Source organism: Lepidochelys kempii, chromosome 3 (assembly GCF_965140285.1).
Source record: "Lepidochelys kempii isolate rLepKem1 chromosome 3, rLepKem1.hap1, whole genome shotgun sequence".
Lineage (NCBI taxonomy): Eukaryota > Metazoa > Chordata > Testudines > Cheloniidae > Lepidochelys > Lepidochelys kempii.
The window spans coordinates 154,930,356-154,955,111 of record NC_136382.1 but is presented as its reverse complement, the minus strand read 5'-3'; the positions used below and the strand labels follow the sequence as shown (position 1 = coordinate 154,955,111).

At 45.2% G+C, this 24,756-nt stretch overlaps 2 protein-coding genes and 1 long non-coding RNA gene across 7 annotated transcripts in view; 2 read left to right on the top strand and 1 right to left on the bottom strand.

Annotated features, from left to right (window-relative positions):
* RBKS (ribokinase) overlaps positions 1-6,745 on the top strand; it is a 113,373-nt gene extending 106,628 nt beyond the window's left edge. For all 5 annotated transcript variants that reach the window (XM_073338606.2, XM_073338602.2, XM_073338604.2 and 2 more), the window contains one exon: positions 5,208-6,745. In XM_073338606.2, the coding sequence (XP_073194707.1) occupies positions 5,208-5,381 (174 nt within the window). In that variant the 3' untranslated portion in view covers positions 5,382-6,745. The remainder of the gene's footprint in view (positions 1-5,207) is intronic.
* Positions 6,675-16,972, bottom strand: MRPL33 (mitochondrial ribosomal protein L33). Its single transcript, XM_073338607.2, has 4 exons — positions 16,754-16,972; positions 14,694-14,712; positions 9,925-10,031; positions 6,675-6,986 (listed from the first exon to the last, which is right to left on the bottom strand). Exons 1-4 carry the CDS (start codon positions 16,773-16,775, stop codon positions 6,937-6,939), a joined length of 198 nt encoding a protein of 65 aa, XP_073194708.1. The 5' UTR covers positions 16,776-16,972; the 3' UTR covers positions 6,675-6,936.
* Positions 16,585-24,247, top strand: LOC140909407 (uncharacterized). Its single transcript, XR_012158202.2, has 3 exons — positions 16,585-17,057; positions 21,405-21,504; positions 23,774-24,247. It is a non-coding gene; the product is annotated as an uncharacterized LOC140909407 (long non-coding RNA).
* The last annotated feature ends 509 nt before the right edge of the window (positions 24,248-24,756 follow it).

The window sequence follows — 24,756 nt, the reverse complement described above, 5'->3', positions numbered from 1 at the left end:
CAAACAGGAAATGAGGTTCAAAAGTTCGTGGTTCTTTTCCTGTCTACCTGGCCAGTGCATCTGAGTTGAGAGTGCTGGCCAGAGCGGTCACAATGGAGCACTCTGGGATAGCTCCCGGAGGCCAATACCGTAGAATTGTGTCCACACTACCCCAAATTCGACCCGGCAAGGCCGATTTAAGCGCTAATCCACTTGTCAGGGGTGGAGTAAGGAAATCGATTTTAAGAGCCCTTTAAGTCAAAATAAAGGGCTTCATCGTGTGGACGGGTGCAGGTTTACATCGATTTAACGCTGCTAAATTCGACCTAAAGTCCTAGTGTAGACCAGGGCCTAGTGACCAACACTGATGCTCCAAGGAATGGTTTAAGAAATCCTGAAGGTACAATTATGAAATACATTGGCTATAGAAGAGGTGTTGTGAATTTACTTATGTTTGCAAAGCATGCTGACATTCTTAGAAGGAGAGCGCTACAGGAGTGCAAAGTATTATTGCCATACAATAAAATCCATTATCTAATTTTCTCATGAGGAGAATTGGAGGTAAAACTATGTATATCTTGTCAGCTTCAAAGATGTCCATGCAGAGTACATTGTATATTTGGCTATAGTAGACTCTGAACCATGTGAATATAAATAAACTAACATTTGCTAACCAGGATACAGTAGAACCTCAGAGTTACGAACACCTCGGGAACGGAGGTTGTTCATAACTCTGAAATGTTTGTAACTCTGAACATTATGGTTGTTCTTCCAGAAGTTTACAACTGAACATTGACTTAATAGTACTTTGAAACTTTACTATGCAGAAGAAAAATGCTGCTTTTAGCCATCTTAATTTAAATGAAACAAGCACAGAAACAGTTTCCAAACCTTGTCAAATTGTTTTTTTGTTTTTTTTTTAACTTTCCCTTTATTTTTTTTAGTAGTTTATGTTTAACACAATCCTGTATTTACTTTTTTTGGCCCAGTTCCAAATGAGGTGTGTGGTTGCCTGGTCATTTCTTAATCTGAGGTTCTATTGTATTGAATAATCTCAATTTTATTTTAAAACATGCCATTGAGGTTTAGCCCCTTTGTGCCCTGCTTTCTCTCCTGCTCTATGAGTCCCCTATTCTGGATATAACAGGCCAAAGTTGGTAATATATGCTTCAACCACAATACACTGGTGTGTTCAGGGTAGTGTTGAAGTGAGGAGTCTGTAGGCCAACAATAGTTTTTGCTGCAATTACCCTTTAATTGAATCAGTTATGCTGCTGCTCTCCATATGACTTTTGACCAGTTGTACCAATACAGCCATACTTACAAAAATACCCTGAAATGATTATTTCACTGTTTGCTCCTGAACTAAGAGGACTAATATGTGCTCCAGCATAGAAGGCAGCTGGAAAACTAAAGTTCTTCAAAGGCGTATTTCCAGTAATGGGAAGCTGGTCCATGGTGCAGAAGCAGAGTTGAACAGCATGCCTACAAAATGAATTGTACACATACCTCTATCTCCCACACCTGTGTAGTGGCTCCTACTTTGAAAGTAGTTCACATAGAAAAATGTTAGCAACTATTGTTCTTTGGGAGTTGCCTCTGTAGATTCAGGCTGATGAGACAGTGCCCTCTGACATGTGGCGCTCGCAGAACCATTGTAAGGCTGTGTCTGTGGAAACTGCATGAGTAGCCCCTAAGGATGCTAAACATCCAGGCCTATCCAAGAAAGTGCATTCTCCAAGCATCTGAGTTCGACTGTGAAGAACGGTAGGAAACCTGTCTGTGTCCATTCAGTGCCACAGACCGCTCTTTCACCTCCTTTGTTATTCAACATCAAGGGACATTCTGCAGCCTTGAGGCACAGTGGGGGTCTGCAAAGGCTTCTGCAATGTCAAGGCACTATGGACCAGCTTCCCATTACTGGAAATACGCCTTTGAAGAACTTTAGTTTTCCAGCTGCCTTCCATGCTGGAGCACATATTAGTCCTCTTAGTTCAGGAGCAAACAGTGAAATAATCATTTCAGGGTATTTTTTTAGGACAGCGCTGTAATGGCCGTCATATCCAAGGATCCTTTCCCATACAACTCCCTAATACAGTGATACTCGGACCCCGGTGGGTCAGGAACCAAAATAGTGATCAACATTACTCAAAAGAGCCATAGTACTGTGAATTAAACAGTATGACAGGGGGATATATATAGTTATATGACTGACCGAGTATTATTATTTTATCAACTACAATTGGTTAATAACATAGTAAGAGCATCCTGATTGGTTGATGATTAAATCACACAGTGCTTTAATAGCATGTGCTACAAAGAGCCACTTGCAGCTCATGAGCCTCAGGCAGAGTATCACTGCCCTAATGTATGGTAGAGTTAATTATCGGATTGATGTTCTGTATGTGAAGTGGCCAGTTAACACTGGATAGTCTGAGGGTTCTTCATTAAAATGCTCAGGTAGCATGTTGCATTACTCAAGTGATCACTTCGTAAGAATGATGACTGTGTTACCATTTCCCCTTCTTAGCATGGCAGCATGAACAAAGACGAGATGTCGAATTAACAGTAATCGCCTGTTTCTGTTCCACCTGCCATTGCAGTTAAACTATAGAAACAAAAGCAGAGACATAGGCAGAACAAAAAGTGCCAAATCCTTAATCAGGCAGGTATATGTTCGAATATTGTTGACTCAAGCAGGGGCTTTGTTTACATTGTAAAGTGTGACTTTCATTAGCTTTTGATTTTACCAGACTCCAGTTCTACGTTGTGCTGATTGTAGATACTTAAAGTAAGGCAGGACAGAGTTGACCAAGATGCAGGATAAGCCAGGGGCTTTACTTAGGAAAAGAAGTTTGACTGGAACATTCACTGCAAAGTAGCACTTTGCAGAAAAGAAACCCACCCAGTACGTGGCACGAGGGGTCACCCCAACTGCCAGTCTATCCCTCCCTTTTCAGTTGCTGATAACTTGACAAACATTTCTACGGGGGTGGTATTTTCCGTGGGTAGTCTCAACACAAAGGTGATTTTTTTTTTAATTTCCTTCTGATCTGGAGCAAAATAGTTTAAGCCTTTAGAGTGTGGAAAAACAAACAAACAAGTCAACCACATTTCCTATCTCAAATTTCCTCTCAGAAATTGTGTTCACGTACCTCAAATAGCTGAAGCCAGAAGCTTCACCCTTGTCTCACAGAGACTTGCACCTAGTCTGCACTAGAAAAGGCTTGTCACTAGTGCTACACAAGCAAACCCTCCAAGTGCAGCTTATACTGGCAAGAGAGTGCTTTTTGCCTGTATAACCTATACCAGTTCCCTGAAATAAGCTATTTTGGGGGAAAAAAGGACTTTTTTTGCCAGCGTAACTGCATTTTGCCTAGGACTTTTGCTGGTATAAAAAATTATTAAAAATCTCACATCCCTAACCAATGTTGTTATACCAGAAAAAGTTTTAAGAAATCAAGCCAGGTTTGGAACAAAAATATTGTGCAATGTTTTAAATAAGTTAAAACTTTCAGTTAGCTGGTGATGCAACACTCGTGTGGTTTAGATCATTGTGGGGATCTGAATCCCCACAAACAAGTTGTTACTGACAGGACTCAAGGAGTAAATGCATACCATCCCCTGCTGTTTCTAGGAGGATGAGTTGGGGCATAGCAGAAGCTGCCACAGGAAGTGCATTGTGGAACTCAGCTACCTGGGGGCTCATAGGGATGTGGACTGTGGGTGGGTCAGCTACTCAGTTACACCAACCTTTACTTCTATGAGGGGGTAGAGAGTGGTAAATGAGGAGACAGGCTACCACAATCTGGGTTAGGAAGACACTCCTCCCTTTTCAGGCCACTGGGGCATTTCCCTCTACCCAGGAAGCGGCCAGCAGCAGGCCAGCATTTGTCCCCAAGGCAGTGGTTTCAAACTTTTTTTCTGGAGACCCAGTTGAAGAAAATTGTTGATGCCTGTGACCCAACAGAGCTGGGGATGAGCGGTTTGGGGTATGGGAGGGGCTCAGGGCTGGGGCAGAGGGTTGGATGTGGGGGTGAGGGCTGTAGGGTGCAGGAATGAGGGGTTCAGGGTGTGGGAGGGGGCTCTGGCTGGGGCAGGGATGCGGGAGGGGGTCAGGACTCTGGGCTGGGGGTGCAGGTGCTGGGGGATTTGGGGTGCAGGAGGGGGTTCCAGGCTTGTGGGAGCTCAGGGCTGGGGCAGGGGATTGGGGCCTGATAAGCAGCGCAGCTGGGGTGCAGAGGCAGGCTTCCCGCCTGTCCTGGCACCGTGGACAGTGCTGCGCCCCAGAAGTGCCCAGCAGTGGGTCTGGTTCCTAGGTGGAGGTGCAACTCTCACCTGCAGGCACCGCCCACCCACCCTGCCAATGGGAATGTGGAGCCAGTCCTCAGAGCAGGGGCAGCACACGGAGCCCTGTAGCCCCCCTGCCTCGAAGCCAGACCCACTGCTGGCCACTTCCAGGGCACAGCGTGGTGTCAGAAAGGTAGACGCTAGCCTGCCTTAGCTGGGCAGCACTGCTGCCGGGACATTCAATGGCCCAGTCTGCAGTGCTGACCAGAGCTGCTGTGACTGAGTCCCTTCCATTCTGCGACTCAGTTCTGGGTCACAACCCGTGGTTTGAAAAACACTATCCTAGGGATTAAAGCAAGGGAAGCAATTTATGCAGAGTGCGGAGCTTCAGTATGGGCATTTCACAGTTAAAGACAGCTGGTTGCTGCATCGTTCTGCAAGTAGGAATTTATAAGCCTCATAGCTTAATTTCTTCACCTTCTTCCCACTCCCCCTCCCACTTTTATAGAAAAACAGAAGTTAAATAAGGAGAGGAAAATGGCATTCGTTCAACATTCAGGTTGAGAAATCAAAATCAGACACTCCAATGACAGGAAATTTCAAAAGCAAAAGTTGCTCCCAGCATAACTCAGCCCCATTGCACTGAAGTGTGTTTATAGACCTGTTTTCTCTTCTAAAATGTAAGCTACAATATATTATATACCCTAACATGTTGGATGGGTAGGGGGGCAAGAGTTAATATTGTGGCAGCAACCTTGTGTTTTGGAATTTCATAGAAATGGAGAAAGACAAATCCAGTTCAGCTCCTGGCCTTGCAGGATTTCCTGGCACCAATGACTGTTGCATTAAAAGGCAACCTTTTGCATTTCAAGTAAATGCAGCTGAACTGTGTTCTTGTGTAGTAATCTGCCTAACTTTGTGTGTTTCTTTCATCTTAGGGGGCTGGCGATAGTTTTGTGGGAGCACTGGCTTTCTTCATGGCTTGCTATCCCAATCTATCCATGGAAGAAGTGATCAGGAGGTCAAACTTCATCGCATCAGTGAGCGTCCAAGCATCAGGGACACAGTCTTCCTATCCCTACAGGAAGGACCTGCCACAGGATCTTTTCTAACTCATGGTGCAGACAGCTGCATGTATTGATTGTACAGTATCCCAGGCAAGGGAGTTCTGATTGTGCACAGGCAAGTTTTTTTTTCCCCCTAAGAGATTCCAGGTCCTCGGCTACTAAAGGAGTAGAGAGCAGGAAAGTCTTTACTCCCTTCTCAATCACTGATTCCCTGTTAGATTCTGGTCTATAGTAGAGCACTAGGGTTGCACTCTTTCATTCCAGCAAAATATCGTGGCTCTGTTCCTTGCCCTACACACTGTGCAGCACAACCCTTACTCTAATGGTAAAACTTAGTAGTCTATGTGTTCAACATTTCACTCCACAAAAACTCATGTCTATAAACTAAAGAGACATCCCATAATATGAGTAGGGATAACTGAGCTCTGAAATTCAGTGGCCTCCACAGACTTTGCTGTGCTCTCCACTAATTAAGATTCTCCTTGATTTTGCTGAAGTTTCAAATCTGGGAGATCGCTATTGAAATGTGAATAATAGTTAGCTTTGAGTTTTCAACCAAATTCCTATAGTTCTTGCTCTCCGCGGCAAGTGCCTTAGCCCAAAGTGTGACTCAACCACCATCTGCAGACCACACATACCAGCATGCAAAGTTCCATCTCATCCATAGTCCACTCAGACCACAATGAAACACTGCATGCCAGGTCCACATCTGCTAGTTATCTTTCTCTATTGCATGATGGCTGCAGTAGGCTCCATACTGTGTCCATTAGGTGAGGTTTTCTGGTTCTGGGCAAGCTGCTGATAGAGCCCTTAGGTGAGTGAGATGTACATACCAGTTTATTAACTGTTTAGTGTTCCGGGGAAACACATGCCCAGATGCCTAGTCTGTCTTATTTGGCGATAAACACAAATAAACTAGTTAAAGAACAAAATCAACCACAATGCACTAGTCAAAAAGCTGGCTTAGACATCTACTATAGGCCTACTCAGGCATGAATTCAGATGTGAAAAATAAGTCCTACATACATGAGCTTGATAAAAAGTTCTATTTTATGTGGGTCAGATCCTGATCTCACGGGAGTTTTGCCATTGGCTTCAAAGGCAGCAGCCTTTAGCTCTACAGGATGCTACAGGTCACTCTACTATAAGGCTATAAGCTCTGAAACACTAGTGATCCTATGGTTTCATGGGTCGATCGTGGTTTAGAATGCCTCTAGCAACCCTTCCACTGAAGTTCCCTTTTAGAAAATGTTAGAAAATTTTTTATTGCTATGTGAAACAATAGTTTCTTTAACAATTACAGCCAGTTTCACAATGGAAAACACAGACAATGGGATCTGCTATTTTAATTTTTTTTTATTGAAGACTGTAAAAATAACTCGAAGGATAAATAAATGTTGATGTGATGATCTATGTCCAGACACTAAAGACTTTTCTCTCTCTACATTGTTCTCATTCACAATGGCCTTCAAATCACAGGAGGCGTTGATTGAGTACATTTCCTCTCCTTTTAGCACACGCTGCAGGATTTCAGAAGCAGCATTCCGCCCACCCAAGAGTCCAACTCATGTATAAAACAAGTCCATTTACAAGGCGTTGTTCAGATGGAACGTATTTTTCTCTTCTCTGTGAAGAGAACACGTTGGTTCACTGTGGAGAGAAAGCAACTTGGTAGGAAAGCAAGTAAGTGTTAGGATTTACTAGAAAAAAAATCCATACACCCACCTCCTGCTGCCCTCCATGCTTAAACAAACACTGAACGAATGATTACTGGCACAGTGCCACTGCTGGCCAACCTGCTTTTAAAGGACTTTAGCTCTGCATTCATTTTACAACATATAACTTTTAGTACACAGGTGTCTATTTTACCCCATGAAGGACAAACATTAGGATCTAAGTGACTCTGAAAATGGAACCTTTTCACTCAACAGCTGCTTGCCATGTCTATTCTGAGTCAGTCTGCTCTGCATTGGGACACAAAGGTTTTTACGGCTTTTCTGCTTGTCTTAGCACTGCCGAGTCCAGACAGCTATGGGAAAGTAAACTGGATTCTAATCTGCCTCGCATATCAACAATCCTTCTTCAAGGACCACCTGCAGAATCTTTATTATAAGTGATGGGTGAACTACAAATTGAGCTGGACTGTAAATCCTCAACCTGAAGTCAGGAAAATCATTTTACTTCTAAATTGCACATGTGATATGGAAGTCACTAAGAGAATGAGCATGGGAAACTACAATGCCGTTTGTGCAACCACCTTTCAGCTTAACATGAATTTTAGTAACTTAACACTGAAAAATATGTAGGGCTGACATTGTGCACCACAGAGATAGAGGATTGAAGTAATTTTCCCAACATATCACAGCCTAGTTGTGACTGAAACCTTTACATTATGCACTGCAACCATCTGGGACTTTCTACCTCACTATAAAAAGTTCCCTAAATGCAGGTTCCATTGTTTATGAAATTCACTTCACCTTTTTTGTGTGTAAGTGCATACAGACAGAAAGTACATCAAATACGGTGTCTGGCCTCCATGGATGGCCAGACTCAAATTTACCTGCCTTTCACACATGCCTCAGCGTCTCGCTTTCCCTCTGGTATAGGCTATAGGAATTTTTTTTCCCCTCCACCAAATGTGAACCCCAGGCCATTCCAAGCTACCTCCCATTTCTATTCTATGGGTTGCATCAGGCTGTTCTGCCACCAAACTCCTGCTCGGCTAAGAACGCCACTCTATAGTGCACTGCACACAAACTGGATAGTAAAAAGAACAGGAGGACTTGTGGCACCTTAGAGACTAAAAATGTATTTGAGCATAAGCTTTCGTGAGCTACAGCTCACTTCATCGGATGCATTCAGTGGAAAATACAGTGGGGAGATTTATATACACAGAGAACATGAAACAATGGGTGTTACCATACACACTGTAACTAGAGTGATCAGGTAAGGTGAGCTATTACCAGCAGGAGAGAAAACAAACCTTTTGTAGTGATAATCAAGGTGGGCCATTTCCAACTGTTGACAAGAATGTGTGAGGAACAGTTGGGGGGGGAAAATAAACATGGGGAAATAGTACATATAGTACACAAATAGTACATTTCCCCATGTTTATTTTCCCCCCCCAACTGTTCCTCACACGTTCTTGTCAACAGTTGGAAATGGCCCACCTTGATTATCACTACAAAGGTTTTTTTTTTTCCCCTCTCCTGCTGGTAATAGCTCACCTTACCTGATCACTCTAGTTACAGTGTGTATGGTAACACCCATTGTTTCATGTTCTCTGTGTATATAAATCTCCCCACTGTATTTTCCACTGAATGCATCCGATGAAGTGAGCTGTAGCTCACGAAAGCTTATGCTCAAATACATTTTTAGTCTCTAAGGTGCCACAAGTCCTCCTGTTCTTTTTGCGAATACAGACTAACACGGCTGCTACTCTGAAAACTGGATAGTGTTTCTAGTGTGTGGGGGGGGAAGGGGGGAGGGGTTGGTTGTGGAATGTTCTGAAGCAATAAAGTTAATATGAAATTAATACACTCATTTTCCAACCCAGGAAATGAATCCCACCACCGCCTGATCTAAGGCTTTCCCTTGCACATGAAATTCAGTTTCTGCCAACATGAATATTTTTTGAGGAATTTGATTAAATCAGCTTGTATCTCCAGGAGCCTCTCTCCACAGGCATCAGACTCCTGCATTCTTAAGTCAGAGAATATCAGTGTTAATCTTCCACCAAGACTGCACTGAAGATAATATCCCATATGACTATCAGCCAAATGGCTACACTATATATTCAGAGCTATGTGGTTTTTTAAATTATGCCCTAGTTAAATATCAGATTACCAGGTGTTTTGCAGGAGGTACCTGGGAGCTGTACGGACTTAACTCTCCCATGCTATTTTAAGAGCTAAAGCAGGTTAGAATGTCCCCAACTTAGCCTTTAATGTGTTAGTTACAAATTGGTGCCTTCCCAAGTCACTTTTTAAAACACTTTTTTTTTAAAAAAAAAGAGGAACTCTTGGCAAGTGCTGTTGACACCCATGACTTACAATGAATCAGGTTTTAAATGATGGAGAGTGTTGAGAGTCAGAGGAACACAGCAGAACAGTGGAGAACTTTTCTCCAAACATGTGGGAACCTGCATTTATTTCTGTATTAGACATTGTTTAAATAGAAATATTTTAAATAGATTTCATCTTGACACTGTGATGAGAGTTTACTGCTCTTTTGGTTTAAGTGTCCCAACGAACTTCTCTGCAGCTGCGTAGCTCACTGCTGATTCTTACGAGACAGCCTAGTCTAGTAAACTGAGCATGGAAGTAGAATGTACGAATTCTAATCTCTGCTCTGCCACTGTCTTGCTGTGAGGTCTTGGGCAAGTCACTGCCTCATTGTGTCCGTGCCACAGTCTGTAAAATGGGGTTAATATTACCTCCTCCTCCACTGGGACATTTTAAGGAATAATACAGTGGTTTGAGCATGTAAAATGCTAAGTATTACTCTGCTTATACTCGATACATTGTTACATTCAACTGAAGAGAGAGCATGCATCTTCCAGACAGCATGTAATTTCTTAAGTTCTTACCAATGGGATCATATTTCAGCAGGACCAATTTCTCCTGTAGTCGGGCTCTCTTGATGTTGTAACAGTAGCCTGTCCCTGCTGCACTCACCATCCTCACAAGGATGTACCTAAAATGACAAGGGACATCATTATGGCCAAAGGCAGATGTATACAGCGGTGATGAACACTGTTTTTTAGTCAGTGTCTCCACTGCAGACATTCCCCTTTGACATGGGCAGTTAAGTGAACTGAGACACTTAATGTCACCATCTGTACCTATTAGGGACAATTTAGTGTCAATAAAATACTAAATTTAGCTGAGCTGTTACATGGGTTTGATTGCAAGAGTTGATGAGCAACTGCAACTTCAACAGATGTTGCCAATGCGCAGCTAAGCAACGCTGATGCACGAGTGTTGTAGGTCAGGAGACGAAGTTTTGGGAGCAGACCCTGGTTTCTCTCCCCAGGCCAGCAGGCACATCAGACAGGACAAGTATAAGGGAGGCAGTGAAAGCAACTTGAAATATTCACACTAAAGCTGCTCGGAAATCTTTGGTCCAAACAGTTTTCTGTTGGAAAAAGGTGTTTCAACACAACCACTTGTTTTTCTTATGAAAATCACGTTGACAAAATTTCCCACACAAAAAAACTCAAAACTATTTTTTATTTCCAAAACATTTCATTTCAAAATTAATTTTTCATTTTGAAAATTACGCCCCCCCCACCTCTCTGTTAGTTTTATAATATTTCATGATGTCTGCAGCATTTGTGCATAAGACAACGGGTCATATTCTGCCATGCCAAATACCACACCATAATACATGATACTTCTGCTGACATGGTCCAAATCAGAAATTTCAAAATATCAAATTTTCCTGTGAAACAGAAATTCCAAATTTTGATCAGCTCTAATTAAAACCTCCTACCAGCAAATCCATGAACAGCAAGGAACTCTGTCTGGAAAGGGCGATGGGAGGGACACAGGCAGAGAAGCTATTCATCTGAAAGAAGGCAGGGATTCAGGGAGCCTAAGAGGTGGCACTTGGAGTGAAGGGGAATCTATGGGCCAAGGGTGGGGAGGTTTGAAAACCACCCCACTAAAATCATGATGCTTTTAGAGTGCTGAGTCCATAGCAGGACTGTACGTTTCAACATCAGCCTCAGGTTAATTGCTATTGAATGGAACATAGACCATGGCCAAGAAAGTAGTTTTCATACTGAAATAAGATAAAGAAAAGATCTGCATACAACTGACTCAGTATGGCTCCTTTTTAGAAAGGGAACAGAGGATGATCATATTTAAAGGTATCCAGGTTATAGCCAATACAGTATCTCAGAATACAGAGCCCAACTGTCTCTTCCACTTGCACTGGGACCTAAAGCAGTATGCCCCTCACTCCATCTACATACAAAAAGGGAAAGCAGAGCCCCTCACGATGGTATGCCACAGAAACAGGTCAAGAGGTGGCAAGATTGGTGAGATGGTACTTCTCCAGAGCATCATGCCCTCGCAAACTCCCAGATGATGCTAACCCAGTGGAGGAGTTCGGGCAGCAGCCATGTACCGTAGAGAGAAGAAGAGGAGAAACTGGGGTATAATGTGAAGACAACTGAGCCTCCCTGCAAATCCATAAGTACTGCCAGCTCTCTGGTACTCCCCATGATCTCAGGGCATCTGGAGGTTAGGGAAGGAGGGTCAAGCCCCTTGACCATTTCTCCAGTGGTGATCTCTCCTCTTCCATCGCAATGAAATGATCTGAAGAAAGCATTGCAGGTAGAACCCACATTCAATTTCCTGGCTTACAGACAATATGATCCCTTGAAATTAAACAGAGAAAATCCCTATTTGCTCACCCATGCAATGTCACTCCCAACAGCATATACAGTACATATGGCTTTGCCTGGTCTGATTTAAAGTCTAGTTTTACATGAAAAAAAACATTCTTTCTTCCCCCCTCAAATGAAGGGTAACCACTAGACTTCCCTGAGCTAAAAGACCCAGTGAATGACCCAGTTTTCTGTCATCTCCTGTACACCCACTACAGGGATCAGGCATAGCACCTGTAACCATGTAGCAGACTCCTTCCCCCATACCTCTCCCACTTCCTCAAACACCTTCTGGTCAGTTTCCTCTTTCTAGCCCACTGATATCAATATAACCAGAGTTTGAAACTCTTATTTGGTACATGTCTGAGGGCAGGTTCTTTTTGAGTAAGACACTTTGTTATGAAAATTTCCAACTTAATCAGGCAACCCAAGCCAAATGCTCTAGTGAAGTGTAAGCAGAACAAGAAGGGAGGAAATCTAGGGGAGAGACCCAAAAAGGGAAAGCAAAGGGGCCGGAGGAGGACCAATAAAATGATGAAGAAAGAAGGGAAGAGAACACAAAACCAAAAAGAGAAGCACTTGGCTTTGAAAATAAATTTAGTTTCTTAATGAATAAAAAGGGGAGAAATACAAGATAAAAAAAGCCATAAAAAGCTTTTAGGTTAGTGAAGTTAATTGTATTTATACTTCCTCCTTGAGGAAACTTTACCATGCTCTGTTCATTGGTGGGAGGGGATGATGGCAGAACATGATTATTATTAAGGCTGGTGTCAAACTGAGACCCCTCCTATTGGGCATGTACTTTAAAACTGCACTTTGAATGTCAAGCCCTGACAATTCTGCAGAAACACCACGAGAGGAGAGACACTGCCAACCCAGCGGGTGCCTGGCACCAGCTTCATTTGGGGATGATTTTTAAATCTTCAACAAGAAGCATGCCAGGAGGTCCTCTTTCCAGAGCTTTCAAGTACGAACTATTACAGATCCATGCAGGAATGCACCTTCTGAGAACCAGGGGAAACAACAGGGATGTTTTAATGACAGTTCTTCGACAACAGAGCTTCTTTATCACTTTAGTCTCTTGGATTTGTCTAAATACCTTACAAATACAATTTTGGCCATAACTGTTCACCCCTCATATATATTTTCATTCATTCTTGTCTCCTTACTTATGGGGGAGCAAAGACAAATTTTTCCAGAGTCCTTTATTTCCTTCCCAGCCCCAGACTATGCCAATCTTCTTTTTAGCCCATGGGATCCGGATCTATCTTCCTCCACAGCCCATTAACACATTCTTGAGAGGGGCCAGGTGCTCAGAACTCTGTCTCTGCTGCACTTCCAGCCCAGACGGAGAATGTGTTAGAGCTTTGCCCTCGACAATAGTTACTTTATTAACTGAAAGTGATGGCACCCACCTTGAAACTTGTTCAGCAAAATAGACAAGCAACTGTTTTATGATCATTATACACAACAGCTACAGAAGTTCAGGGAACCATTCTATACTCTACTAGAAATGTAATGCTGATAAAAACACCACACGCATTAGCCTGGACCCCATAGAGGTCCAAACTAACCACATATGCATACAGATTGCCCTCACTTAATGAATGAGGCTCGGCAAGTACGTGACTATGAGGATCCCTCAGAGAGTCTCTCTAATTGTCCTGTTCAGGGAAGAGGGTTGCCATGGAGTTCCCCCCCTAAAGTGCACCACAGGGTTGGACTCAACCCTCTCAGGTCATCCAGGGGACAAGACTATGTGCATGGAGGCCCTGTGCTTCTTCACTGTCTCACCCAGCTTCTTGGAGCTCTGCTGCCAGGGATCCCTCTGCAATGGCTGCCTTCAGAAACTCCATTAAAATTAGATCCCCACCACAGAGACGACACTACAGGAAAAGCAGCACAGCCCCAGGGCTCTAGAACTTACTCAAATAATTCTTCCAGGATGAGTTCATTGATGTGCACCCTGCCAGATCCTGCCTCCACCCAAAAAGGGTCATTCACTCCCCAATGCTACCTCCGTGCAGAATCTAACCCTGGGGAATACCCTTCAAGGGGACAGTACTGCAGATCTCCCATTCCAGAGAGTGGGGGAGAGATTACATGCAAAGGAGATGCAGTCTAGCTCCTAGGTTGAAGAACGACAAATACTTCATGTACATTCAGAGATTCTTTTCAGAGTAGCAGCCATGTTAGTCTGTATTCGCAAAAAGAAAAGGAGTACTAGTGGCACCTTAGACGCTAACCAATTTATCTGAGCATAAGCTTTATGCATCCGATGAAGTGAGCTGTAGCTCACGAAAGCTCATGCTCAAATAAATTGGTTAGTCTCTAAGGTGCCACAAGTACTCCTTTTCTTTTTGCAAATACAGACTAACACGGCTGTTACTCTGAAACCTGAAATAAAGAAAAGGAGTATTAGTGGCACCTTAGACGCTAACCAATTTATCTGAGCATAAGCTTTATATATTCGATGAAGTGAGCTGTAGCTCACGAAAGCTTATACTCAAATAAATTGGTTAGTCTCTAAGGTGCCACTAATACTCCTCTTCTTTATTTCAGGTTTCAGAGTAACAGCCGTGTTAGTCTGTATTTGCAAAAAGAAAAGGAGTACTTGTGGCACCTTAGAGACTAACCAATTTATTTGAGCATGAGCTTTCGTGAGCTACAGCTCCCTTCATCGGATGCATACCGTGGAAACTGCAGCAGATATTATATACACACAGAGATCATGAAACAATATCTGCTGCAGTTTCCACGGTATGCATCCGATGAAGTGAGCTGTAGCTCACGAAAGCTCATGCTCAAATAAATTGGTTAGTCTCTAAGATGCCACAAGTACTCCTTTTCTTTTTTCTTTATTCAGAGATTCTGTGAGAACCCCATATTTGTGTATCATTGTAGGATGCAACTGTGGGAAGCAGATCATTTGGAATAGCTCAAACCAGTAAAATGTCACTTACTTGGATTTGCTCTTGGCCACTGTTTGTGGAGCACAATGATGAAAGGAAGAAAAAGAAAGAAAGTTACATTACCATCTTGTTTTCTTTTAACTATTAACATATAAAAATGATTACAGCTTTGCACAAAAGCTGCTTTTGGAACAGTCCCAGAGCAGCCAGGCAAAGACAATCAGTTGTAAAGGAGATTCCTCTTGCCTTGTATAGCTAGACCACGCCAAAATCCAGCTTTATTTCCCCCATCATATCATTTTAAAAATCATTTGTGCAGTGCCTAGCCCAGTAGGCCCTGGCCCGCTTGTACCCTCCGGGCAATACTGCAAGGTAAGTAAAAGTGTAGCAAAATCCACTTTATGTTCTGTCTGCACAATCAAAGCTCTTGTTCAAGCCCCTAGTAGTTCTGACTACTCCCACTTCAGGTTCTTTCAAAATACTGTGAAGATCAGATCCCTTGTCCCTATGTCACTTCACTCTCAGAATCCCTCCACGGGCTTCCTGTTTTCCACTGCATAAAAGCTCAAGCTTCTTGCACTCACATTTAAGGCCCTTCTCAGCTCTGCCTTTTTCTTCTATTTCTTTATCTTAATCTCTTAAGCCCCTCCAGCACTTTAGCAACACTCATTTATCCACTTCTCCCACCAATATAGGCATTCTGCGCCTTTCACAAAGAATGCCTTTTCTGAACTGAAACATAAGGCAGCTACCCTCCTCTTCAAATCTCTCTCTAAAACCCATTTTTGATGGAACACCTACAAGAAATCACACAACCAATGATGAGCTGAGGAATGGGCAGGATCCCTGGCAGATCCTGTCTCCACCCAAATGGGGTCATCCACCCCCCACTACTACCTCCATGCAAATCCAATCCTGGGAAATGCCCTCCATGGGGACATTACTCCACAGAGTAAGGGAGGGATCCACAAGCACATGAGCTTATGTTACCATCTTCCTTCATTGAGATTCTTACCCTCACAAGAATATTTTCTTAAATTAGACAGGAAACCCTTTGGGGCATGAACTGTCCCCGACTGTCTGTTTATACAGCCCTCAACGCAGAGGGGCCCAATCCAGAATCTGTAATAATAAGTAATAACGCAGCACACATGTCACCACAGGTAATGCCCCAAAAGTTACCTTATATTGGACATTCCGGTTTCATTTATAATGTATTTGTATTGCAGTAGCACCTATGGGGGCCCCACTCAGGGACCATGAGCTCAATGTACTAGATATTATACAAACGCAGAACAAAAAGATGGTCCCTGCCTCAAAGATTGTAGAATCTAAGTAATGTTTTTAACTATTTCCTTTTCTTTCATTCTTTTAACCAAGCATTTCTTTCACAGTTGCTGACAGCAGTTTATGGAATTCAGATATTTTATCTCCCTGCCCTTTTAAGTTTTCAATCCACACTTGGGCCTATTCTGACATGTCCATATAGGTTTCCAGATGACCAGGGACTCAGCCAAGTTCAGGATTAGGGTCCTCGTCATCCAATGGCCAAACCATCCGTTCATTTTTAAAATGACTTAACTCACAGGTAAACTTTGACTAAGATGTGACATTTCTAGAAATTAAATACTGTTAGCCCTGTAATCGCTCGCTCGCAGCTGGGGCTTTGAACAACTCCTGGGACGACACCGCTGGTTGACAGATACGTGCCTGAGAAGCAGAAGGGAAAGACCAGCCAAGCCACTCGGGCAGATCTCTTTAAAAATTCACCTGCAGCCCCCACCCCCCCTTTCTTGCTACAGTCACTGCGGCCTCCACCTGCCCCCCTCTGCAGCGGCGGCCGAGGAGCTGCTGGAGCAGGCAGGGCGAGGTGCCCCCTGGGCCACTCCTCCCTCGCAGCTCGCTGGGGTGACGTCGGCTAGCAGGGGGCGCCGCAATGCCCGCCGGGAGAGGTAGGGCCGATGAGGGAGGAGCAGTAGCGCAGCCTGGGCCCAAGCGCGTCCCTGACACCGTCAGGCCCCAGCCGCCCCCCGCTGCCCCTCGCTCCTCCCCCGCCGCCGCCGCCCCAGCTAGCGGCAGCTGCGCGGAGCCGGATCCCCTTCCTCACTCACAGGCGGCCACCGTCAGGAACATGGCGCCCACTCCGCCGGGAGACTCCTTCGGCCGGCTCCGGAGCCCAGAAGCACCGCCACAACCACTTCCGGGGGGCGCGGGCGCAACTGCTTCCGGGGCACTAGAGGGCGGCCGGGCAGACGGAGAGGACGGGGCGGGTGACGCTGAAGCCCCGCCCTTTGAGCTCGCGCCAGGGCGCAGCCAAGCCCGGCGGCGGCCGCGGTAACCGCTAGAAGGCCACGCCTCCCCATCCCAATGGGCGGGGCTGCCCAGGCCTTTGCACCATGGTTCCTGCTCCACCTTGTGAGTTCTCCCGGGCTTGGGCCTGGGCGGTGCTTGGACCCCCGTTGTGCTCGGCGCTGGACAGACACAATGAAGGCGCTCGCCGTCGAGGACGGGGGCAGGTCAGCATCTCCTGAGAGATGCCTCCTGGCTTGGGGGAAGAGAGCAGGGCCATGCAGCGAGCCCAGCTCCTTGGAAGGCCTGGGAGCAGCTGAGCTTTCTGGAGAACCAGCGCGCACCAGAGGGCGGGAATACATTTTCTGTATAATATTAATAGATTTTTTTTCAAGGCCTGGAGGGGTCATTCTGATAACTGAGGCTCACCTGCACAACAGGCCGGAGAAGCTGGCCTGCTACCTCCTGTATCTAGTCCGGGGTGAGGAACCTACGGCCTGTGGGCCGGATCTGGCCCTTTGGTTAATTTCCTGTGGTGCTCCCCCACAGGGCTGGAGCCCTGAGCGCAAACTTGCTGTGCTGTGGGGGGAAGCCCCGAGCCTCTGCACCCCCCTGCAGGGCTGGAACTGTGAGGCTGGCTCCTCTCCTGCCCTGCTGTGGGGGGGGGGGGAAGCCCCTAGCCTTTGCACACACACCCCCACCCCACCCCTGGCAGGTGAGTGGCCCACGATTGATTTTTTTTTTTTTTTTTTGTGGGTCAATGGCCTGTGACAGAAAAAGGGTTCCCCACCCCAATCTAGCCCATCACGGAAATAAGATCTGGGACTGCCACAGCTACTGAGCTGGGACAGTCCATGTGTTCTGTCCCCTGTGCTTACTCATGATTGCTTCAGCCACCATTCACAAATTGCTGTTGATTCCCATACAGGGCTGCTAAACTTTGCAATACTTGGTGTTTTTCTAAAAGCTGCAGCTACTGGAGTCCTGTGATTACATGAGAAGATCAGCTTTCATTTTAAAAAAAAATAGAAGCAACTTCTGGCTCTCTTGGTAGTGATGAAAAGCTTAAAAATGTGACATCCTCCCCCAAGCCTCAAAAAATAAATTTAAAAAACCTAGAGTTTTTGCTTTGTTTTAATCTCACAATGTTTACGTTGATCTTGTTATTTTTGAGGCCTAACTCATCATTTTTGAGTGCTTGTAGTTTAGCAGTACGGCTTTAAACATAGACCCTTTTGACTGATGATATAACAAATCTCTCATGTCCAAAAAAGAAGTACAGTATAGTACATTATGCTGTATTATACAAGCCTTACCCAAGGCTATGCAGGGTTAAATTGGGATTTTCAAAGGAGCCAAAGGGCATTAATTGCAATTCAATGGGAGTTGGGTGCTATAGCCCTTTAGGCCCCTCTGAAGATCCCAGTCTAGATCATAAATAACTCAGTAGTAGCTCCAGAGTGAAATTAACAGGCTTAGGCAAGGGAGATGTGGAATACTTCCAAAGGAGATTTGAAATGAGATGGAGTGGATGAGATGGAGGTACATGGAATGGCTGGTTCTGAAGAGTTCCATAGGCTGGGTTCGCTACATTTGCTGCCAGTTGAAGACACAACAGACCCAAAGGGGAGATTAATTATTGCACTTCAGTTTTTTTAAATGACTTGCACAATAAATACGAGCAGGGATATGAAAACATATGAACATTTCTGTATAATTGAGGAACGTTATGACTCAAGGAACTAATAACAGAGAAGTGGCACTAGGCTGCTAGTCTGAATCTATGCCAGGTCTCTAGTGACTAACAGCTGTTATTGTGAGATTGCAGTCTGGGAGCCTCTGATCTGATTCACAGTGATCTCAGGCATTGTAACCCACTGGTCAGCGGGTGTATCGTGTCCCTTATCCACAGGGATATGGGGCTGTTACAGAACCTAGCTCCTTAGCTCAAGCTGTACAGATTCATGCTTTCAACTCTGGAGGTCTGCAGTATCAGTCCCCACATAAATGGGGATTCAGTCCTAAACTGCTGTGGGAGTTACATGCAATTATGTGGAACAAGCTCCCTCGGTCAAGACACTGGCCAGTGCATGCTACATACATCCACTGGGCAAAAGAAGCCCACAGCAGTTTGAATCCCAGACAAACTCCAACTTACATGGCAGCTGCCATTGTGGCTTACACCAGAGATTGAACTGGGGGCCTGGCCCAAGTCCCTACAGCTGGAGCTAAAGAGCTGAGAGTTGTAACAGGCCCATTTCCTCTGTTGATCAGGCACAGAAGGGGACACATAACACCCAGTGGGTTACCCCATCACCACAATTGTCAATGCTTCGTGTACTGCCTGCTTGTTTAGTATTCTGATATGTTATAGGATTGCTCTTTCTTGAGTATTTTTCAGAGTGGCCTAGGGAGTTCAGATAGGCACCTCTTGTTATTTTAAAATGTGTAAATAAAAGGCACTGTTGCTGGCTGTGGGTCAATAAATTAAGGAATGAATTATGTGTGGAAATTGATCTCTCTGGCCTGTAAAGACCTCAAGGTCAGGGCTAAGGTGATTTGAGATGCATTTAATAACCTCAGCTCCATTTAAGGTGCAGTGTAAAGGTGCTTTTGTTACCTGCATCCTCTAAAATGCTAGCTTTGTAATATTAGTACATCCCAGTAACAGGGGCTCCTACCAGCTGACTGAATAGACCTTTTGTTTCCTGTGAGGTGCTGAGCTCACTCAGTGCTCAGCACTTCACAGGAGCAGGTGCTGATTGCCCATGACTAGGACTGTGGCTCCAAGCCTTGGAAACCCCATCACCTGGCAATTTTGTATATCTGACTAAAAGAATTTCTTCTTATAGCTTGGGCACCCCCATTCAATTGCTAGAATTCTAATGGAAGATACAGGACTAAATTCAGCCTTGTCATAAGGAGATGCAATTCCAGCTGAAGTCAATGGAAGTTGTGCATGATTACACCAAGGCTGAATTCGCCTGTAGTTGGGCAGGTGGCAAGCTCAGAGTACTGCATGTTAAACAAAACAAACATGTTTGAATTTTGCCTTGTCCTTTGCATATTCATTGTTCATCTTTCATCTACGTGTTGCAAGTTGCTATAGAATGAGATTGTGAGCTATCAGACAGAGACTGTCAGAACCATACGTTTGTATAGCACAAGGGTCTCAAACGACCACGAGGGCCACATAAGGACTAGTACATTGGCCCAAGGGCTGCACCACTGACCGCCCCCCCCCCCGACTGCCCTGCCCCCGCCCCCACTCTACCCCTTCTGTGAGGCCCTGCCACTGCCCTGCCTCTTCCCGCCCCTTCCCTGCCCCCATTCCAACCCCTTCCCTGAAATCCCCACCCCAACTCTGCCCCCTCCCTGCCCCCAGGGGGTGCAGGGTGGGCAGGGGACTCAGGGCAGGGGGTTGGGGTGCAGCAGGGGGCTTAGGGCAGGGGGTTGGGGTGCAGGAGGGGTGTGGGGTGCAGCAGGGGGCTCAGGGCAGGAGGTTCGGCTTCAGAAGGGGTTCGGGGGGCAGGTCCAGCCCGGCGCCTACCGGCGGCAGGACAGGGCAGGCTCCCTGCCTGCCTGCCCTGCCCCCACGCCGCTCCGGGAAGCAGCCGGGACCGGGGGGGGGGGAGGGGGAGGGGGCACAGGGGTCTGTGTGTTGCCCTGGCCGCTCCTCCAGTTACCTCCCCCAAAGCTCCCATTGGCCGCAGTTCCCCGTTACCGGCCAATGGGAGCTTCAAGGGAGGTACCTGGAGGAGTGGCCAGGGCAACACACAGACCCCTGTGCCCCCTCCTCCCCTGGGTCCCGGCCGCTTCCCGGAGCGGCGCAGGGGCAGGGCAGGCAGGCAGGCAGGGAGCCTGCCCTGCCCCCAGTGCGCGCCGGGCCGGAGCCGCTCTAGGTAAATGCTGGAGGGGCAGGGGTACCACGGGGAGCTGGCGAGCTGCTGAAAATAACCCTGCAGGCCATGTGTTTCAGACCCCTGGTATAGCATCTAGCACAGGGGAGCCCAGATCCCTGTTTGAGGCCCTTTGGCCCTACAGCAATACAAATAAGAACAGTAATACAACTATCAACGGTAATGTCAAAAGAACTCTAACAGGTACACTCTATCACAGAGTGGGATATATCTGGTTCAAATTATAAATTCCATTTTGTAGAAGGAATGCCATTTTGTGATATGTGCTGAAGAACCAAAGGCAGGGTTATTATGAGGTATTCTAGATAGCTAGTATACCCAGGAAAGATGCTTGACGCCTGATTGAAGGACTATGACTCAGAAGCCATCACAGAGCAATCTAGGACCATTAAGTTGGATTGTCTGTTAACTACTGGCCCAACCCCATAGAACAATGGATTTTCGACATTGGGGTGCCAGCATGGCCGGGGGTTCTGCTGCTTCTCAGCCTGATGGCCACATGGCCAAAGGGAGAGAGACTGTATTTAAGAAGGGGTTTCTCTTCTCTGAAAAGTGGGAGTCACCCATCGCTGCATGCAAGAAGAGGCTGGAGAGAGATGGAAGGCCGGAGAGACGCTGCCTAGCCTGAAATGCTGACAAAACTCACAGAATAGGTGAGATCAGACTATTGGAGGGTACATCTCTGGACTTTTATTATTTTGCAAAGGTCTGTAATGCTTTAGAGCATTTAAAGAGTAAAGTGGTTGTGGTTAAGAAATTCTTTGCTAAGCCTATATTCCTTGCTTTCCTGCCCCATTGTCCCTGAAGGGGGTTAAATGAGAAGCCAGAGGGCTCACATCTAGGTAGAACTCTGGGGGAGCACGAGTAAGCAACTAAGGGGGTTGGGAGGTCTGAGACACTGGTTTTGGGGCGTAGGGCGACTGGATGCCATCATGTCCCAAAGAAGGGCATCACACTAGAGATTTGAGCCTGTGAGTATGTCCTGGAATTTCAGAGCTAGAAACAGTAACTAGGCTCCATCCAGACTCAGTTGGCTTAGGAGCACATGGGACTCAACGACTGGATCCACTCGCAATAGACTCGCAATTTCTATACAGAGGGGCACCTGGTCAGGGTGTAACACATACAGTAGCAATTTCTATGCATGAGCATGAGAGGAAGGATGAAAGCAGTGGATCACAAATCAGGTGACCTGGGTTCTTTTCCTTTCTCTGCTTCAGACGTATGTGACCTTAGGCACATCCCTGAGCCTCTGGGTGCCTCAGTTTCCTTCTCTGTAGAACAGAGACGCTATTAGATGCTTGTGTTACGAGATGTTATGAAGCTACACCCGTTAATACTTGGGAGGTGCTCAGATGTGATGTTGCTGTGTGCAATAGCAAAGTTTTTAAATAAATAACAGGGGACATTTCAAGTTCTCCTACCCTCTTGGGTAATAAACTGTAAGTCAGGAGGATATTACACTTTAAAGAATTGACAATGGATCCAGCACTTATTTTCTCTCCTAGTCAGATAAACTGTTAATGTAGGAATTAAAGTCCTTGAGTATTCAGCAATTAACTGTACAACAAAAATATGTCAGCTTGACATGCTGAAAGCAAGCTAACAAGACTAAGATGGAATGCATAATAACATCCAGTTAATGTGATATTATGTGGCATGAAAACAAATGGCTGACAGTAAAAAGACTGGAGTAACATGACATCCTCTCTGGGAAAGCACTTCTGTGTGTGTTGGGAGGCACCCTTGATTTCGGTTGACATGTTCCTTGTTTCAATTCAGTTATACCAAATTCTTTTTTAATGCTACAAATGTTCTGATCTGTACTCTTAGTACTTCAGAAATACAAATCCATTAGTCACATAATCGTTTGCCTGCAAATATCAGAGTGAGAGAGAGCAAAATATTCAGGATGATAAAATGCTACTATTGTTGGATTTCTCCTCTTTGATCCCCTTTGCTGCCTCAGTCAAAATAACATAACTGAAAAGGGATCAGTTTGCCAGCCTCCTGATTTAACTGCCAGGCACAAAAGCAACATTAAAGATAGTTTTTAAATTAAATTGGGAATTAAATATTTGTACAAAGATACCATCAAACAGAGTTTTTACTGGGTTTTTTAAATATCCTGTCTGGTGGCAAAAAAAAATTGTTCCAATGACATTTTTTCTGCTTTGCAGCAACAAGGGCCATATAAATATAGATTAGACTAGAATTCAGCATTCCTCACCTTCCGCTTTTATAACCTCTTCTTTAGACAGCTTTATACAGGCATCAGCGAAAAACACGGAGTTGAAAACTTTCCTGTATGACAAGGTGGTGAGAGCATAACACATCTAGGATGGCAGCTGTCACTGATAACCTGAGAGAGAGGAAGTGTTCTCTATTGTCTAGAGCGAAAGTGAGGGAGTCAGGAACTTGGATTCTGTTCCCAGCTCTGATCCTGATTCACTGTGTGAGTTTGGACAAGTCACTTAATGGCTCTCTGCCTCAGTTTCTCTCCCCAGCTGTAAAACAGGGGTGATAATATTTATTTTGCTGGTGAGCTGTGAGGCTTAGTCCTTGAGTCTGCAGCTGACTGCACAGACAGACTGCAGCACCCAGGCAAAGTACAGTGTTGTATTAAGTGCTATTAGTACAGTACTGTGAGATCCTTGGAGATGTGTTATGCAAATACCAAGTTCTCCTTCGATGTTGCCTAGAGAAACCAAGCCTGATGAACTGTAGCACCAGCCCAGATAATTCTGGGACTATTTGAAAAGAGAAGTCACTCATGGCTACAGAGGAAAAGCTGCCAGCGCCCAATAAATCAGCGTTATTCAGAATCAAACATGGTTTTTTTTGTTAGCTAGAGACACGATGAATTGTCCTGTTCTGATCTAACTGACCTTTGCCTTTTGTTTGACCCCATTTTGCTTTCAGTAGACGATTGGATCTTCATTCTTTGCCAGGAGAGTGTGGCTAGATTCCTGGCACGGTCTAAGAAGGCAAGGGACTCACCTGCAGTATTGGCAGAGGCAATACTTCACCTGCACATGACAGTTGAGGTGAATCACCATTTGGGAAAAGCAATAGGGAGAGGGTCAGCAGGCTAAATATATCTGCAGAGCATTGTAAATATTGGCTTGGCACTATATTTTATACATGAGTGACTGTCAGTTACAATATCTTGCTAAATAAATATTGGAAACAAACTATCAGTGTCCTCAGTCCTTGCAGAAGCTCCACCAATCCTATGGGATTTCCCACAAAAACAAGCAAACAACTAACCCAGGCAAATGCTCGCAGCTCAGGTGATACGCAATATCATCTCCTGCAGGACCCTATGTTCTCCCCTCTCTGTGCTTGTTACAACTTAGCAGGATCCTTCTCTCAGCACTGCTAAGCACACACAGACACCATTGTACAAATCACGGATCCGGATACTAACTGGGTTTTGGAATTCTTTCTGCATATCTGCATCCAGTATCCCAGCACAGCCAGGCTGGGAGAAGAAGGTGAGAATTAGCTCACTATTGTTATTATTAAAGCCGGGCTGGACAGGCAAGGTTAACGATAGAGAGAGCCCTTTAAATTGTTAGATCAATTTGAGTCAGGTTGATAGTAACCAAAAGTCATTTTCAGCTGCTGGCTGTTCAATGGCCTGTTTGAAAGGAGCTGGTGATCGTTCTCAATCCAGTTCTTAAAGATGTTCACATCACAAAAACTATCTTTGATCTCTTGCTGACAACATCAACAGCAAAGCCAATGACTGAATGGACCTGGAAGACTTTCCCCACTCAGCCCTAGAGTGGATCCCTCCAAATCAGGTGTGGGGCAGACTGGTAGGCCAGGCTGGAGCACCCGTACATTTGCACTGCCCATGCTTTGCCTGTTCTCTGTTTATCGAGTATGGAATGTCAGTC